The 17,400-nt window shown below is 39.0% G+C and overlaps 1 protein-coding gene across 1 annotated transcript in view; it reads right to left on the bottom strand.

The window, feature by feature from the left end:
* Window positions 1-4,721: 4,721 nt before the first annotated feature.
* LOC145981200 (putative fatty acyl-CoA reductase CG5065) overlaps window positions 4,722-17,400 on the bottom strand; it is a 37,982-nt gene continuing 25,303 nt past the window's right edge. Inside the window, exons 6-8 of the mRNA XM_083114324.1 lie at window positions 12,022-12,270; window positions 6,947-7,204; window positions 4,722-4,949 (exon numbers count right to left, since the gene is read on the bottom strand). Coding sequence (XP_082970450.1) covers window positions 4,862-4,949; window positions 6,947-7,204; window positions 12,022-12,270 — 595 coding nt within the window. The 3' untranslated portion in view covers window positions 4,722-4,861. The remainder of the gene's footprint in view (window positions 4,950-6,946; window positions 7,205-12,021; window positions 12,271-17,400) is intronic.

Below are 17,400 nucleotides of genomic sequence, written 5' to 3'. Positions count from 1 at the left end.
ACCAATCTTGAAAAATTGCATATACAGGAAATGCATTACCGCTACAACAAATTCTGTAACATACTTGAATTTATAAACATTGAAGGCACACATTTCGATATGAAAATAAGCATTCTACATTGTTTATATGAATTTTAACCCTTAACTTACCACGTGCGGTCTCTCAGACCGCTAGCATCGCATCTATTGTTATTCTGTTGTTTATGCGTAGGGGTGGGGTAGGAGATTGCAGTGCTGTCTAGTTGTCCCTTCCCGAACTCTGCATTGGTTTACGTTGTCAGTAGCCACTTGAATGTGACCTTGAGCGATATTTATAGCTTTTTCTCATGCTTAGCGGTTTCAGAGACCGAACCTGGGCCTGTGCATTATGGATTCATTACCCGGCCCTTCGTCTACTGTGTGTGTTACAGACCCTTATTTTGAGGATATTATTTTAAAATGGTTAAGGACCCTTTAGGAAGTGATGTAGGATCAGACCTCACCCCCTACGCATAAACAACAGAATAACAATAAACGCTAGTGGTCTGTGAGACCGCATGTGGGAAGTTAAGGGTTGAATGCCTAAGGTGTTTGTTTCAGCTTGTAAGATTTAGATCTCTTAGCATAAATAATACATTTAAAGTTCTTTATGCTAAGATAACCAAATCTAACAGACCTAACCTAACCTATAGCATTCAGCAGTTGTTAAGTATTTTTATGTTCCTTTTAAAAAATAAGAGGTCTGTGAGACCGGACCTGGGACGGAGTGTGACAAAAACATGACCTGGGAAATTAAGGGTTAAGTAACTATTTCTAACATTTTGGAAAATGGCACCTGTAGGGAGGATGCCCCAAAAATTTAAATGTGTACCAGAGACAGTCTTACAGTCCAAATGCTCTCCAACACAAAAAAAGCACCGTGGCACCCTGGTGGCACTTGTCTACACATGGTTTTAGTACTTTTTACACATAAAATGTTTCTGAATTTGAAATATGTGTAGGGATGTGATGAAGCTGAAAATTTACCGATGCTGATGTACTCACCGATAATTTTTGGAACCGATACCGATATTTAACCGATTTCGATACATAAGATTATTAAACAGAAATGGGATGTTATTCTCTGCATGACAAAAATAAATTTGGTATGTACATTCATATGTATATACATATATATTCTCAAGAGATGTGAATGTACATTTGCATCTACAAAAGGTTGTTATGTGAACCTAGAGATTTAACATTAGTACACAAGCATTTCTTTAAAATGCAAAATGAATTCCTGTTCTGCCAGATTCAACTTCAGAAACACGAGGTTTGGAAGTACTTCAGGAAGTAACCCACTACTTCTCTTATCGCACATCTGTTCAGCAACACTGAACACTCAATCACTGAATACTGATGCAGCAAGTATGCCAAAGTATTTTCTCAGCACTTGCTTCAGGTTTGAATACTCATTTTTGAATTTCCAATACAACAGCAATGTACTGTTTTATTTCCGATTTATAGTTAGGTTGATCCTCTGAATGAGAGTTTGCAATAATTTTATTACAAAAACTCTACAATAATGATGTATCATAACCTAATTTTCAATAAATCTTACAAAACTAAAATATAAAACTTGTTAGAAGGTAAAACTCTAGTATAATCTGTACCGGTTTAAATGTCGGATTTTTGCTGATTCCGATACCGATGCCGATATGTCAATTTCTGCCGATTTTCATACATCTGTAATCGGCTTTGGCACATCCCTAAATATGTGTTTATTTAACTTAAGACAAGCAACCTAACCACAATAACTGAGCGTTGCAAGAGTTAGATAGGTCTACATTCTGACTTGGATGCTACGGAAAAATCTTGAAACGGTAAGGGTGCCATGAAACGAAAATATTTGGGAACCACTGAGTTAGAAGTAATTGTCAGAATGTTTCCACAGTGTGTGACTGTTCACTACAAAATAGCATCGCTGGTGAATTCCTAAAACAACATAGCAGTAGGCCGGACCCTATGGTCGAGTGGTTAGCACATCACGCTGTGACGCCAAGGGTCCTGGGTTCGAATCCCGCTTGGGCTTGGTTATTTGTGAATGTCCATTCATCAATTTTATCATTTCATTACTCATCCCCATCTTCGCAAATTAGCCAAGAGGCACAAAACGAACGCGAAGTAAAATAAACTAAATCAATCAATCAACATAGCAGTAGATATTGTACTACATAGCTTCGTATGATATTGTGTTAAGAGCAAATGGCAATTGCTTTGCAAAGTAAAATAGAGGAGGGGGAGATTTTTTCCAACTCCTGGCTCTAGAGGAAAATAAAATAGTAACATGCCATGACTGACATTTTGATATGTTAACCACAAATATGTGTGTGTAATTATTGCATATTGAGATACCTATTTTAAAATATGATGCAGCTTCAATTTTATCATCTTACAGACTATTATCAACTAAAGGTTAAAAGATTAAAAATCAGTAACTTAACAATTGGGCTGAAAAGTTCATAGGCTAACATAGTAAAAAATATTTTTTTGACAAAATTCGATTTTATTATTCAATATTGTTGCCTTTGAGGGCGATACAACGATTATGGCGGTCATACAATTTTTTGATGCCATTTTTATAGTACGATTTCTCTTTAGCCTCAAAATAGGCCTCAGTTTCGGCGATTACCTCTTCATCAGTGCTAAATTTCTTTCCAACGAGCATTCTTTTAAGGTCTGCAAACAGTAAAAAATCACTGGGGGCCAGATCTGGAGAATATGGTGGATGGGGAATCAATTCGTAGTCTAATTCATATACTTTTGCCATCGTTTTCATTGATTTGTGACACGGTGCATTGTCTTGATGAAACCACATTTTTCTTCTTCAAATGGGGCCGTTTTTTCGTGATTTCATCCTTTAAACGCTCCAACAACGCTATGTAATAATCTCAGCTATCTCGATCAACTTCACTTTACGATCATTTAAAATTATTTTGTGGACTTTTTTATGTTTTCGTCGGTAACAACCTCTTTGGGGCGTCCACTGCGTGCATCGTCTTCGATGCTCATTTCGCATCGTTTAAATTTAGCAAACCACTTCTCAACAGTTGATTTTCCTGGTGCAGAGTCCGAATAATGTTTATCAAGCCAAGCCTTGGCTTCAACAGTATTTTTTTTTCGCCAAAAAGCAATGCTTTATTAACACACGAAATTCTTTTTTATCCATTTTTTCACAATAACAAAAGCTGCTTCACTCACAATGCTATATCTCACGAACTAATTATCCGGCAGCTGTGAAATTTATACACGTATCTTTTGAAGGTTAGTACTAAGTAAAAATCACATGGATTTACTTCTAGTAACGCCATCTATGAGTCAGCCTACGAACTTTTCAGCCCAACTGTTACGTGTGTGAGCATGAGATTTGTCGAACTACGTTTCGAAGGTTATACTACCTCCTTCTTCAGGTTGAAACGATGTTTCCAGACACCTGACACGGTGCCTCGTCGAGAAAGTGTTGGTTGAGGATTTAGGTTAAAAAGTATAGGAAAAGACACTTACTAAAAAGATGATGCAAAATATACATACTAAAACCGTGCAATACTCTATTAAAAGAAAAGAACGTTCAAAGCTGCTGAAGGCAAACTGCCGATCGGTGCTCGGGGTAGGCGAATGCAGGGTGTCAGCTCGTACTTGGAGAAGGAAAACTCCTCCCCTCCGGTCTTTCCCCAACTGAGGCTCGTGAGTCACCAGTCCAAGGTGAATTCTACTTCCACCTCGGCGGCTTTCCTAACCTCGGGGGTAACATGGAAACCCATCTCGACTCTATTCCTGGTGGCTTTATCCCATTTTTTAAAAAAGTTTATCCAGCCATCTTCCAAGTTTCCGTCATCCCTATTGAGTTTATTCCAATTATCCGTGCATATATAGGCTGCCTCGTACACATTCCTATCCAATTTGTTGTTAATTTTCCTGATGACTTCTCTTTTAGTGATCATCCAACCGGTTACGGGATGACGTGTGATCAACATGATGAACCCCCAATCGGTGTAGACTTTCCATGACCACGTTACACTACTCATTTGTAGCTCCCCAATTTCCACAGGATGGTGGGTGGCCACCGGTCCCATACAGAGTACAAAATCTCAGAAAAGTTAACAATTTTTTTTTGGCCTAGATTGGATGGGATGGATCTGACAAACATGTGGTTTCAACAGGACGGCGCAACATACCATACTGCACGCGATACACTGACTTCGTTGCATGAGAAGTTCGAAGGCTCCATTATATCTCGAGGTGGCGACATCAGCTGGCCTTCCAGATCCTGTGATTTAACGCATTAGATTTTTTTTGTGGGGCTGCGTGAAATGTAGGGTCTATGCCGACAAACCACAGGCGATTGCCGCCCTCAAGGCCAACATAACTCGCGTCATTTTTTAAATTGAGCCACTTTTGTGCGAGAATGTCATCGAAAATTGGATCTCCAATGGATATCAGCCATGTGGCTGATATAATCTTTAAAACATAATGTCATCGAATTGGCTTCAAAATAAAAGTACAAGCATGGTGATATCACTTACACAATTTGTTTTATTTTATTTCAAAGTTCGACCGCTCTTAACGAAAAACTCTTTACAATGTAACACAGGAACGACTAAGAATGTAAACAGCAATGAATTGACAAAAATGAAACATATAACCAATGAATAAGTAATGTTTTAACAATGCTTTATTTACAGTAATAACAATATGATGATAAATTCCCAAAGGTGTAGTACATCTGTAAGCATGAATGTGTGTTGTAATTGAACAACTCACTGTCAAGTATTATTGCTGGAATGCTACATTTAACAAATATGTGAAGAAGCTCATTGTATAATATGTCTTGTGATCCTTGTTAAAATAATATATCCCAGAGCTCTAGAAATGCAAAGCATGTTACACTTGCGAGGAATAGTTTGATTGTCACATCAAGCCAATACATCCTGTAAAAAAAAAAAGTATGGGATGTATTTATATCCATAAAAATTATAACAAAATGGCACAATATTGCATTAAATTTTGAAGATATTTATAGATAGATCAGTAAAATAATTGGTAACTTTACACATAAAACAGAACACCTATATGCCTATATTGGCCGATACTGATAAAGTACTGATTAATCTGTCCCATCCATATTTTGTACATTACATATAATACATTTTATCACCCATAGGGCACATTATTTATAAATGATAGTCTCCTAATTTACATTATTTTTTACATGCGTAACAGCAAAGTAGGCTTTAAACTGTAAGTCTTGAAATATGACTTAGTTCATATAAAAATATATTAACTTTTCTTTAGAAGGCCATGTACAGGGTGAGGCAGTCAAAACGAGAAGATTTTAAAAAAATCATAAAAAAGAGAGAGAGCAAATATTATTTGTTTTTGAACATGAATGTACTGTACATGAGTGTAAATTACTAGTGTACCTGAAAGATATTCATTTTTTTTAATATGGTGTCGGTAAGATGGTGTCCTAGGTGTTGCACACATTGTCGGAGTCTCAGAGTAAATCAGCCCATGACGTTGCGTAGCATCTCCCAACGGAATGTTGTGAATCTCTTGCTGAATTCGCCCCTTCAAATCATCCCTGGTTCTTGGAGGGTTGTTCTTGAATACTTTTGGATTTGAGATAACACCAAAGGAAAAAGTCAGGAGCTTCAAATCAGGTGAACGAGCAGGCCACGGAATATCGCCGAATGTGCTGATGAGACGACCATGAAATGCAGAGTCTAAGCACATCCATAGACACTCTGGCAGTATGGCTAGTTGCACCGTCTTGCTGGAAGAGTGTTTCTTCATCTGGGTCATAGTCATAGAGGGCAGGCAGGAAAAAGGTTACCAACATGTCAGCATAACGTCCAGCGTTTACCATCACACTGTTACCGCTCAAGGTCTCATAAACCCCAACAACACCCACCAGCCATTCCTGAAATCTTACCGTTTGACTGCCTCTCGCAACGTCATGGGCGGATTTACTCTGAGACTCTGACAATGTGTGCAAAACCAAGGATGCCATCTTACTGACACCATATTCAAAAAATGAACATTTTTCAGGTACACTAGTAATTTCAACTCGTGTACAGTACATTCATGTTCAAAAATTAACTAATATTTGCTTTCTCTATTTTTGTGATTTTTTTGAAATCTTCCCATTTGACTGCCTCACCCTGTATAACATATTTTCCCAATTTTAGATTTTGCAAGAGAAGAAATGTCACATAGAGCAAATATTTAAATTACAGGTTTTATAATTACTACTTTTATAGCATTATGTGGACCTCCTGGATGTTATAGTGGCAACGTTGTTGCTTTGTGACAGGGTGTCTACCAGTCAAGAAATTATGCTTGTGGTCAAGAATTTTTGTTATATTGTTATATACCTGTACTGGGATTTGATAAAATTTGGAAATCTAAAATTGTATCAAGTTGTGGTTAAGATTTTTCACTTTGTTCATGGGGTCCCGGGTTCGATACCTGGTGGAGGTGCATAGTGGTTCGGATCCCACTTTAAACTGTAGGTCCTGTCCCTACTGTGCATAAAATGGATTTAAAGCACCAACTCAATCAATCTAAATCTCTTGTTGAAGTACACCTTCAATTTTCATCTTGATCGACATTGTGGTAGGGTTTTTTCATTGAATAAAAATATCTGTTTTCTTAATTTCCAGCTGTACCTAAGTAGGGGATGATTAATTAATATTAAGAAAAAGGACGAAAAAGTCAAAGATTTTGGATTTGTTATTTTGGTAGACATCCTGTGTGAAGAAGAGGATCCCGATAGTGGTTTGTATCCCACTTCAAGCTGGGATTCATGCCATTGCCAAAAACTTTGCATGACTTCTTGAACTTATAATCAAACATCAGTTACATAGAGCTAATCTGTAATATTAATCCATAGTTTTATATTCTAAAGTAAATATAATGGATTTACCTTTCAAGCCATTTCTTAGCCTCCTGTGTGTCCTGTTCTGTTTCCTTCAATGTATATTTGATCACTCCCTTCATGAAACTCTCGAAGTAAGAGTTCCACTCTATTTGTCGAAGGTCAAAGTTGAAACTCTCTTGATCTGTGACATTGAGAGAATCCCTGAGACTCACTACATTGTTGTTTTTGAAATCCAGTTCGTTTAAAGTGAAGAATTTAAACAGCCTCATAGTATCTTGTATTTTGTTTTGAATCTTCACCATCCTGTAAAAAGCATACTTTTTTTAAAACATTTTCAATATTTCCTAAGGGTGAAAAGAAGCTTATGGTCAAGTTTTAATTGTAAAAGCATGTAGAAAAGACTTGGACACTAATCTTTCAAGCCACTCGCAAAGGAATGTTTCTGGTATGAAGTGGTACAAAGTTCACCCCAACTTACGGTGACCATACGTCTCGTTTTGACCGGGACAGTCCCGTTTCAGAGGCGTATTATTAAAAAGTCACCATTTGTACCATTTTATGAAAGTCTAGGAGTTAATTGGAAACTGAATATAAATTTAGAAACATTTCATGCCAAAAAAGATATATTGTTTTGTATATTCAAAACAATGTGTGTTCCATTATCTGTGAATAAAGCGTTCAGTTTCTTTACGAAATTGCAACAAAAATTAACCTCAAAAGAACAATCTAGAGTTGTGTGTGTGATATGTGGGGTAGGGTTTTCGGGAAGCTTTATAAATGACTGCTGAAGCTATTCTCTAGAAGATTGGTTCTTCTGCTAAATACTTCTGGCATTACTCAACTTCAGCGTAGGACTAAAATAAAGGTTGATCAAAAAGAACAAGAAACGCTGTGTAAGTCATATCGGGAGATCAAATTTCATTTATTGTTTATGATATATCATTTATGTGATCCATCCTTTAATAAGTAATGACAATATATTAATATTAACATTAATTTTATAATTAGGCCTAAACGATTTTTCAAGAAGGGTGATGTTATACATATCTCCTTGGGGTGTCCCGTTTTTGGGTCAAAATACAACCTCTGACAATAAAGTTCAGTGAATGATCCTGAATATCGAAAGTAGACAAATTCTTAATGAAACCTGCCTTACTGTCCTTCGAATTAGTCCCCTCCCATGGCTATGCACCGTTGAGAACTGCTGTACATGTCCTGGAAACTTTTAGAAAAGTCTTCTTTCGGGATGGTGTTCAAGACCCTCGTCACGTTCCGTTGGATGTCGGGAATATCCTCAAATCTCTGACCTTTCAAAGCGATTTTGAGGCGTGGGAAGAGAAACAAATCTGGAGGATTCAGATCCAAATTTCTTGCAATGCATTGCTACAGAGGATGAGAGCTGGTGTGTGAGGTACGACCCTGAAACGAAACGCCAAAGCATGGAATGGTGTTCTCCTGCATCACCCCGTCGGAAGAAGGCTAAGGCGGAAAAATTGTTGTTCCCTCTGGCAGGAATTCCATGTGGATCATGCCATCACTGTCAAAGAAAGTGATAAGCATCGTCTTGATGCGTGATTTTTACGCCTTGACCTTCTTCAGACGGGGTGATGCAGGAGATCGCCATTCCATGCTTTGGCGTTTCGTTTCAGGGTCGTACCTCACACACCAGCTCTCATCCTCTGTAGCAATGCATTGCAAGAAATTTGGATCTGAATCCTCCAGATTTGTTTCTCTTCCCATGCCTCAAAATCGCTTTGAAAGGTCAGAGATTTGAGGATATTCCGGACATCCAACGGAACGTGACGAGGGTCTTGAACACCATCCCGAAAGAAGACTTTTATAAAAGTTTCCAGGACATGTACAGCCGTTCTCAACGATGCATAGCCATGGGAGGGGACTACTTCGAAGGACAGTAAGGTAGGTTTCGTTAAGAATTCGTCTACTTTCGATATTCAGGATCATTCACCGAACTTTATTGTCAGAGGTTGTATTATGGTGACCCTACCCCAACTGCATACAGTGTTGCCACAATATGAGGGCACAATTTCCCTTTCCAAGGGGCAAAATTTCCCTTTTTGGACCAAATTTTTCCCTTCATCTAAGCAAATTGTATAATAATAATAATTAGTAGTAGTATTAGCAGCATTATTAGTGGTGGTGGTGGAAGCAGTAGTAGTACATAGTTAAGTATTCCGTTGAATTCGTTATTCGTTTGAATAAAAAAATATTTTTAAGAAATTTCACATTTCAGTTTCATCTCTTCCTGACCAGATGTCCCAGGTTTGAATCCTGGTCAAGGATTCCATTTCATCGTTAATCCTCATCATTACTATTTACCCAAAGATGCATAAAAGCAATGCACAATAAACTTAAAGGAGCAGAAACAAGTAGGAAGAGCAAAATAAGTAATTAACATAAAAATGTGTGGATATGAAATTCGAAATTAACATAACATGTAATAATGTAGTCAGATGACCATAAAATTTCCCTGAAATTGTGGTATTTTTCATCGAAATTCCCTTTTCCCTTTTGTCTAAAATTTCGGTCTGAATTTCCCTCCAAAAGGGAAATTTCCCTTTATGTGGCAACACTGACTGCATACTGTTTCACATGTGTATTAATCCTAGGGCAATACCAAAAGTAATGACCAACATTTTTTTATAAATTATCATGATGTGTTATTGAAAAACCTGTTCTGGAAGTTTATTTTAAATATTAAAATTCTTTATCTCAAAAGTAAGAGTTAGATTATCATTGGTGTGATGTGGTATTTCATGCTTCATTTATAAGATTGAAAAGAAAATTTGAACTAAATATATATGTCTCACGTAAGTCTAAATCATTCGCAGTACTTTCTCATTAATATGATTTTTAACATTTCAATGAAGAGGAATGTCCTATATCCCAGATACTGGACATAAGACTAAAACATATGACACACGAGGACGTATAAAAAGTTTCGAGACTAGTTCTGTAACATGCCAACAGATGGCAGCGCAAGGCTGCACGCAAAGACACAGGGAGAACCAACCTTCATAAGTCAGTGTGCCAAGAGACATCGTCCTGTGTACATCGTGAGCTGTGCAGCTGATGCTCTTCTGACCACGTGCGTTACCACGTCTGCGATTTCATCATGGTCAACGAGCGAACGTGAAATTCTGTGTGAAACTGGGCAAATCCGCCACAGAGACGCTTGACATGATTCGGCAAGTGTACGGCGATGCTGCAATGAGTCGTGCAAGGTGTTTTGAGTGGCGCACGCGCTTCAAGAGTGGAAGAACATCACTGGAAGACGACGAGAGATCAGGACGACCTTCAACGAGCACAACACCCGAAAATGTCGAAACCATTCGGCAACTTGTGCATGAGGATCATCGGAGAACAATCCACAACATTGCTGCCATTGTCAGTGTGCATATGGAACAGTGCAGGCAATCCTCACATGTGATTTGAACATGCGCCGTGTTGCTGCCAAGTTCGTTCCCAGGCTGCAGACCCAGGAGCAGAAGGAACACCGCGTTCAAGTCTGCCAAGAACTCCGTCAGCGTGCCGTCTTCCAGTGATGTTCTTCCACTCTCGAAGCGCGCGTGTCTCTGTGGCGGATTTGTCCAGTTTCACACAGAATTTCACATTTTCTCTGTTCTAACTTGCTGTCCATGATGAAATCGCAAACGTGGTAACGCACGTGGTCAGAAGAGCACCAGCTACACAGCTCACGAAGTACACAGGACAAAGTCTCTTGGCACACTGACTTATGAAGGTTGGTGCTCCCTGTGTCTGTGCGTGCAGCCTTGCGCTGCCATCTGTTGGCGTGTTACAGAACTAGTCACGAAACTTTTTGATACGTCCTCGTATATAAGAAGCAGTGACTTCCCCGATGACACAGTGCTAGTGTCGTCACCTTGTAATCAAGGAGTTTAAGGTTCAGTACCTGGTGAAGGCACATAGTGGTTCGGATCCCACTTTAAACTGTAGGTCCAGTCCCTACTGTGCATAAAGTGGACTTGAAACCCCAAATTAAATCAAATATCTGGGAAGCGAGACTATCTGTTAACCCTGGGCTACTGTAATACACCAAAACATATTAAACATATTAAGTCATAGAAATTGTAGTCAGTTATGAATAATTTAATTCCTCTATAAAATTGGATAAATCGACAAATTTGGTTCCGTTATACGAGGCTTGTCCGGAAAGTAAAGTTACAAACCAAAAATAAGATATAAAAGAAATGTATTGCTCGCAACTAAAGTTACACTTGATACACTGATACAGAGGCTATTTCTCCAGATAAGTGCCACCATTGTCCAAACATTTGTTCAGACGCAGAAAAGGTTTTTGTATCCCTGAATCGTAGAAATCCGCCGCCTGCATCTGGAACCAAGTTGTGACTTCTTCCCTGACTTCATCGTCGTCAGCAAAGTGTTTTCCACAAAGATTTTTCTTGATGTACAGGAACAGGTGGTAGTCGCTGGGTGCAAGGTCGGGGCTGTATGGCGGATAGTGAAGGACAACTTCATGAATAGTGGTTTTCGAACTGTCAGGAAACATCGCACACAATTCTCGAATTGTCACCCGCCTATTCGCACGCACCTCTGCTTCAATACGATTGCGAAGGTCGTCAGTGATCACGGATGGCCTCCCACTTCTCTCTTCATCATGAACATCACGTCGACCTCCTGCGAAGGCACGGCACCATTTCGCATTACGTTCCCGTACACAGTCACAATTTCTCGGTGGATCTCCGATGGACGCCTTCGTTGTGCCTGCAAAAACCTGATCACGGCGAGCACTTCGCACTTGGCGGGATTTGGTATCGCCACTGCCATTTCCAACCAATGCGTGTTCCTCGCACAAGACTCAGCACAGCACTGACGACTCACTCCAAAACCTCGTCGTATGGATCACTGTTACTGCCAGTGTTGCCAACTTTGGTACACATTTTCCCCCTAACGTGCAAATGTGTTTGTATCTTTACTTTCCGGACAAGCCTCATACAACTGAAAAGTGCAAAATTGTACAAATGAAGACAAAGTGAAATGAATAATTTTCACATTTGGAATATTTGAAATCTTTATCTATTGTACTACTATTTCATAATACACACAGCAGCGAATTATACCTCTTTTCCTTTCCCAAGATTTGCGACAAGAAGTCCAAAATATGTGCAGGAATAACCTGAAAAGGAATTGCCCAAGTCCAGTACATCCATTCAGTTGTCTCATAGAATGGCTCTCGAGGAAACCAGATGATATTTTTTGATGGATTCTGCATGCCGTGATAGTAGGCTATTGCAGACACATCACGCCAGATAATTCTGTTGTCCTCACAGTCTGCGTAGTTGTAAAACATGCACTCCTGTGATTTTAACCTAGAAGTAAAGAATTTAGCGTTTTCAACGTTACGAGAATATCATCACTTTTCTTCCTCACAATTTTATATATTCTAATAACTTCAGAAACGTCCTTTTCCTGGAAATATTAGATATTGGGTTGTAACCTGACATTTCTATTCACAGGCAAAGTCTCTAAGATATTTTTTTCAATTAGGGCCTAATTATCTATAAATAAGACCAGAGCATGAAATTTTACTCAAGATTGTTTCAAGTTTCTTCCATAAAGTTATTCCTCAAAAGACACGTTATTTAACTACATTAAAATAAAATATATATGTAAATTATGCAGAAGAAATCTAAGTTTATTACTTGTAAAGGTTGTTTTTTTAAGAGTGATAGAACTTTCGATAGGGGTAGCTGTCATTTGATTTGTTTTGATGACATGTTGTTTTGTCATTTCATATCAGTGAACATTGGCAAATGATCATGGAAAGACTGACGCCGCAACAACGTTTACAAATTGTGGAAATATATTTCCAAAATCAAGTTCTGTTCGCCAAACATATAGAGCACTTCGGAAATATCGGTGCTGTCAGTGAATTGTCCTCCAAGATCATGTGACCTAACGTCACTGGATTATTTTCTTTGGGGATATGTAAAGTCTCTGGTTTATGCTGATAGACCAGCAACAATTGACGCTTTGGAAGCCAACATAACTCATGTTATTAACGACATACGTCCCCAATTACTTCAAAAAGTGGTTCAAAATTGGACTGATCGAATCCGGTTCATCACAGCTAGTCGTGGTGGACATATGCCGGAAATTATTTTCAAAAAGTAAATGTCAGAAAGTTATCTTTCAAATGAAAACACAATTGGCTTCAAACTTATTTTTATGTGTTTTATTTCAGTTCAAAGTTCTATCACTCTAAAAAAAACACCCTATATATCATGTTTTACTCTTTTAACACAGCCAACAGATACCATGTGCCTCATACGAGGCACTGCATATATCAAGGTCTAATTATTTTTTTATTGGTGTATCATATACCATATACTTTGATGACTAGGAACTCATGCAGCATCTAACAGGAATTTGCGTTGGCTCTAATACTCTGGAATTTGCTTTAGAGATTTAGAATAGAACAGACGTTGGGAAAATTTCTAGTTCTTGCGACTTGTAGTTTGCGAGTTCACCTATAATATCTGCAATGCTACCCCCTGTCATGAAGGCACATGGGGATGTGAGAATTCTCAGTCTTAACCATACTGGATGTGATGCAATCAGCACCACACTCCAATTGACTTTAATCTCCCCCCAGACTTGGCTCCAAGTACCCATTAATGAGAGACTGGGTGAACCCTAGGGCCGATCTATGCAGGGATATTGTTTAAAAAATTTAAGAATATCATCAGGAACTACCTTACTGTTTGGTGCACACAGGAGATGTACTGTATAGAAATTTCAGCGAAAAATGCAGGCTCGACCACGACTTGAATCCGGGTGCACTGTACAATCCCACACAGGTAAAACAACAAGAGCAAAAATGAAACTTGGGGTGGCTCAATAGCTCTGTTTGCAGAGCAATGGCATGATATGCCAGACTTGGGTTTGAGTCTTGATCAAGCCTTGGTGTGGTTGTACACCCATTATAAGCAATCTCTGATGTACAATAATTGAGGCTTGTTTCAGCTTCCTCATTCGGCAGGTAATGGATCAAGTGTCACAAACTTGGATGTTTTTCCAGTTCAATTTTTTTGTTCTGGTACGTAAAATATGTAGGGCAATAATTTCCCTATGCAATTTACTTTTCATTCATTCATTGTTTTCTGCCTAATTGGCAGGTTTTTCACTGCAATCTCCAGCTTTCCCTGTTCTCTGCCTTACGCTTCGTAATAGCATACGACCCAGTTAATTTAATATCATCCATAAGCTGATATCTCTTTCTTCCACGGACTTTTCTTCCTTCAACCATTCCCTCCAAGGCATCTCTTAGCAGGCAGTTTCTTCTTAGACAGTGTCCTAACCAGTTTCTTTTCCTCTTCTTGATGGTCTCCAGTATAGATCCTTTTTCACCAACTCTTTTCAGTACGGCTTCGTTTCTTACCTTGTCCGTCCATTTTACACGCTCCATTTTTCGCCATGTCCACATTTCAAAAGCTTCGAGTCGTTTCTCTTCATTTCTTCTCAACGTCCAGGTTTCTGCACCATATAGTGCTACACTCCACACAAAACATTTCACTAATCTCTTCCTTAGACCTATGCCCATGGGTCCACAAAAAACATTTTTTTCTTCTATTGAAAGCTTCTTTTGCGATTCTCATTTTCACTTCTTGGTTGCAGCTCATGTCACTGCTTATAGTGCATCCGAGGTACTTGAAGCTATCCACTTGCTGGATTCTTTCACTGTTTGCTCTCACATTAATATTCCTTGGTTTCCGTCCTATAACCATTGCCTTCGTCTTCTTTACATTAATCTTCATCCCATACTGCTCACAGCTGCTGTTTAACTCTTCTAACATACTATTTATGGTTATTTCATCCTCCGCGAATAATGCCATGTCATCAGCAAATCTTATGCAGTTTATTCTTCTTCCTCCCAATTTGACACCTCCTGTGCCCTGGAAACAAGTTTTCACTATATCTTCTAAATAGATATTAAACAAAGTAGGCGATAGGCAGCATCCTTGTCGTACTCCTCTTCCAATTTCACACCCTTCTGTCATTTCGTCTCCTGTTCTCACTTTAACTCGTTGATTCATGTATAAGTTGCTTAGAAGTCTTCTCTCTTTCCAATCTACACCAATTTTCTTCAGAATTTCTAAAAGTTTAACCCAATTCACTCTATCAAAGGCTTTCTCCAGGTCTACAAATACTACAAACACCTCCTTTCCTTTCTCTAAATATCTTTCCCCAATGGTCCTCAGTAAACCAATTGCATCCCTTGTACCTCTTCCTTTCCTGAAACCAAACTGTTCTTCCTCTAACTCGCCACTGACCTTCGAGTATAGGCGTCTGTTCAGAATTCTTAGAAGAATTTTTGCCGAGTGAGATATCAAGCTGATTGTCCTGTCCTCAGAACATTTTCTGGCATTGCTTTTCTTCTGCAGAGGTACCAAAACAGTCTCCGTGAAATCTTGTGGCCAATCCCGTTTCTCATAGATTTCATTGCATAAGTGCAGTATTTCTCTTTTTCCATCTCCCAGGCATTTGATAAGTTCAACAGGAATTTCATCAGTGCCCGTTGCTTTCCCATTCCTCATTTCTTTGAGTGCTTGCTCAAATTCTTCATTCAGGATATAGTATCCTTTCTCATCACCAGGCACGTCGTCTTCATTTTCTACATTCAGACTGTCTGGGCGATTCTCTTTCTGGTAGAGCTCTTCAACGTACTTTCCCCACACATTCGATATTCCTTTTTTGTCTGTGATTTCACATCCTTCCTCGTCTTCTATCATCCACATTGTTTTCCATTTCTTCTTTTGGAAGCCCAAGCATTTTACTTCACGATACATCAAGTCATACCTTCCTCTTTTTTCCAGTTCTTCAATTTCCTCACATTTTTGTTTCATCCATTGTTCTTTTGCCCTGTCAGTTTCTCTTCTTAGCTGGTTATTCAGTATCTTGTAATTATGTCTTCCCTCTTCTGTATTTACATTCTTCCATTTTCTCCGTTCCTCCATTTTTTCCAGCATACTTTCAGTAATCCATGGTTTCTTTGCACTTTTCCTTTCCCTGTAGCCTATTGTTTCATCCACTGCCTTCTGTAAGCAGCTTTTTATTCCATCCCACATCTCATCCTTATTGTTACAACTAGCTTTAAACTTATTATAGTTTCCTTGGAAATGTTCGGCAAATTTTTGTCTTTCGTCTTCTTCCCTTAGCTTCTCTAAGTGGGGTTTCTTGCTCACCTGGTTTTGGGTTATCTTCTTCAATGTAAGATTGATTTCTCCTATTAGCAAGATGTGGTCTGAATTAATGTCAGCTCCTGGCAATGTCTTCGCATTTTTCAAACAATTTCGAAATCTTTCTTGTACCAGTATGTAATCTATCTGGTATCTTTTACAATCTCTTGGACATATCCAGGTGTACCTCCTTCTCTTATGTTGCTGGAACAGTGTGTTTCCAACAATTAGGGAGTTTCTTTTACAGAAATTTACCAGGCTTTCCCCTCTCTCATTTCTCTCGCCTAATCCATATCTTCCTACTGTACTTCCATCCTGCCTTTCTCCTACTACAGCATTCCAATCACCCATTACGATAATGCACGATCCCTTTCTCTCTTTTTCCATCAATTCCTCTATCTTCTCATAGTTTTCCTCCACTTCTTCTTCTGACAACCCACTATGTGGCATATACACTTGAATTAACACTAAGTCTTTCTTCTTTCCTTGAAGTTTCACCATTATAATCCTGTCATCCACATAACGCACTGCTATAACTTTATGTTTCACACGTGGTCCTAGCACTATTCCCACACCACGGTTTCCTTGTTGATCACCTCCAGAATAAAACATCTTGAACTCATCACTCACTATTTCACCATTTTGTTCCCACCTCACTTCTGATATTCCCATAACATCTACTTTGTTTCTTCTCATTTCTGCCTTGAAGTTTTCTAGCTTTCCCGACTGTAACAGGGTTCTGACATTCCACGTTCCAATCCTTAATCTTACCTTCTGTTTGCTTCTCTTTTCCCCATCAGTGTCCTTTGTCATAACGTGTCCTTCCCAGACATCCCCCTCCCGGACATCCGAATGGGGGGCTAGTTTACGTCCGGAATATTTTGCCTTGGAATGACTCATCATGACTGCAGTTTTTCTAGGGAAAATATATATGCGGTAGCTTCCCGTTGCTTTCCGCACACCACTCTCTCTTTCGCATCTTGAAAGATCCCAGGGGGCCCCAACGAGGAGGTGAGGAGAGTGGATTTGGCTAAACGAGCCCTCCGGACTTCACCGAAATTCACTGCACCAAACGTATGGTGTTTGGATATAGGTTGCATATCAGTTCCATCAGGGTTTTTGACTCAAGGTCGAGAAATCCCATTTAGCCTTTGCCCCCCGCAATTTACTTATAGCATCATATACCAGGGGTGCCGGTTAGTAATTCTTAATTTCGTCGCTGGATGGCGCTGGAAGCAAGGGTTGGTGCACAGTCTCAAC

Source organism: Lepisma saccharinum, chromosome 29, assembly GCF_977018435.1.
Source record: "Lepisma saccharinum chromosome 29, izLepSacc3.1, whole genome shotgun sequence".
Taxonomy (NCBI): domain Eukaryota; kingdom Metazoa; phylum Arthropoda; class Insecta; order Zygentoma; family Lepismatidae; genus Lepisma; species Lepisma saccharinum.
The sequence above is the reverse complement of the archived record's forward strand: the minus strand, read 5'-3'. Positions and strand labels throughout refer to the sequence as shown.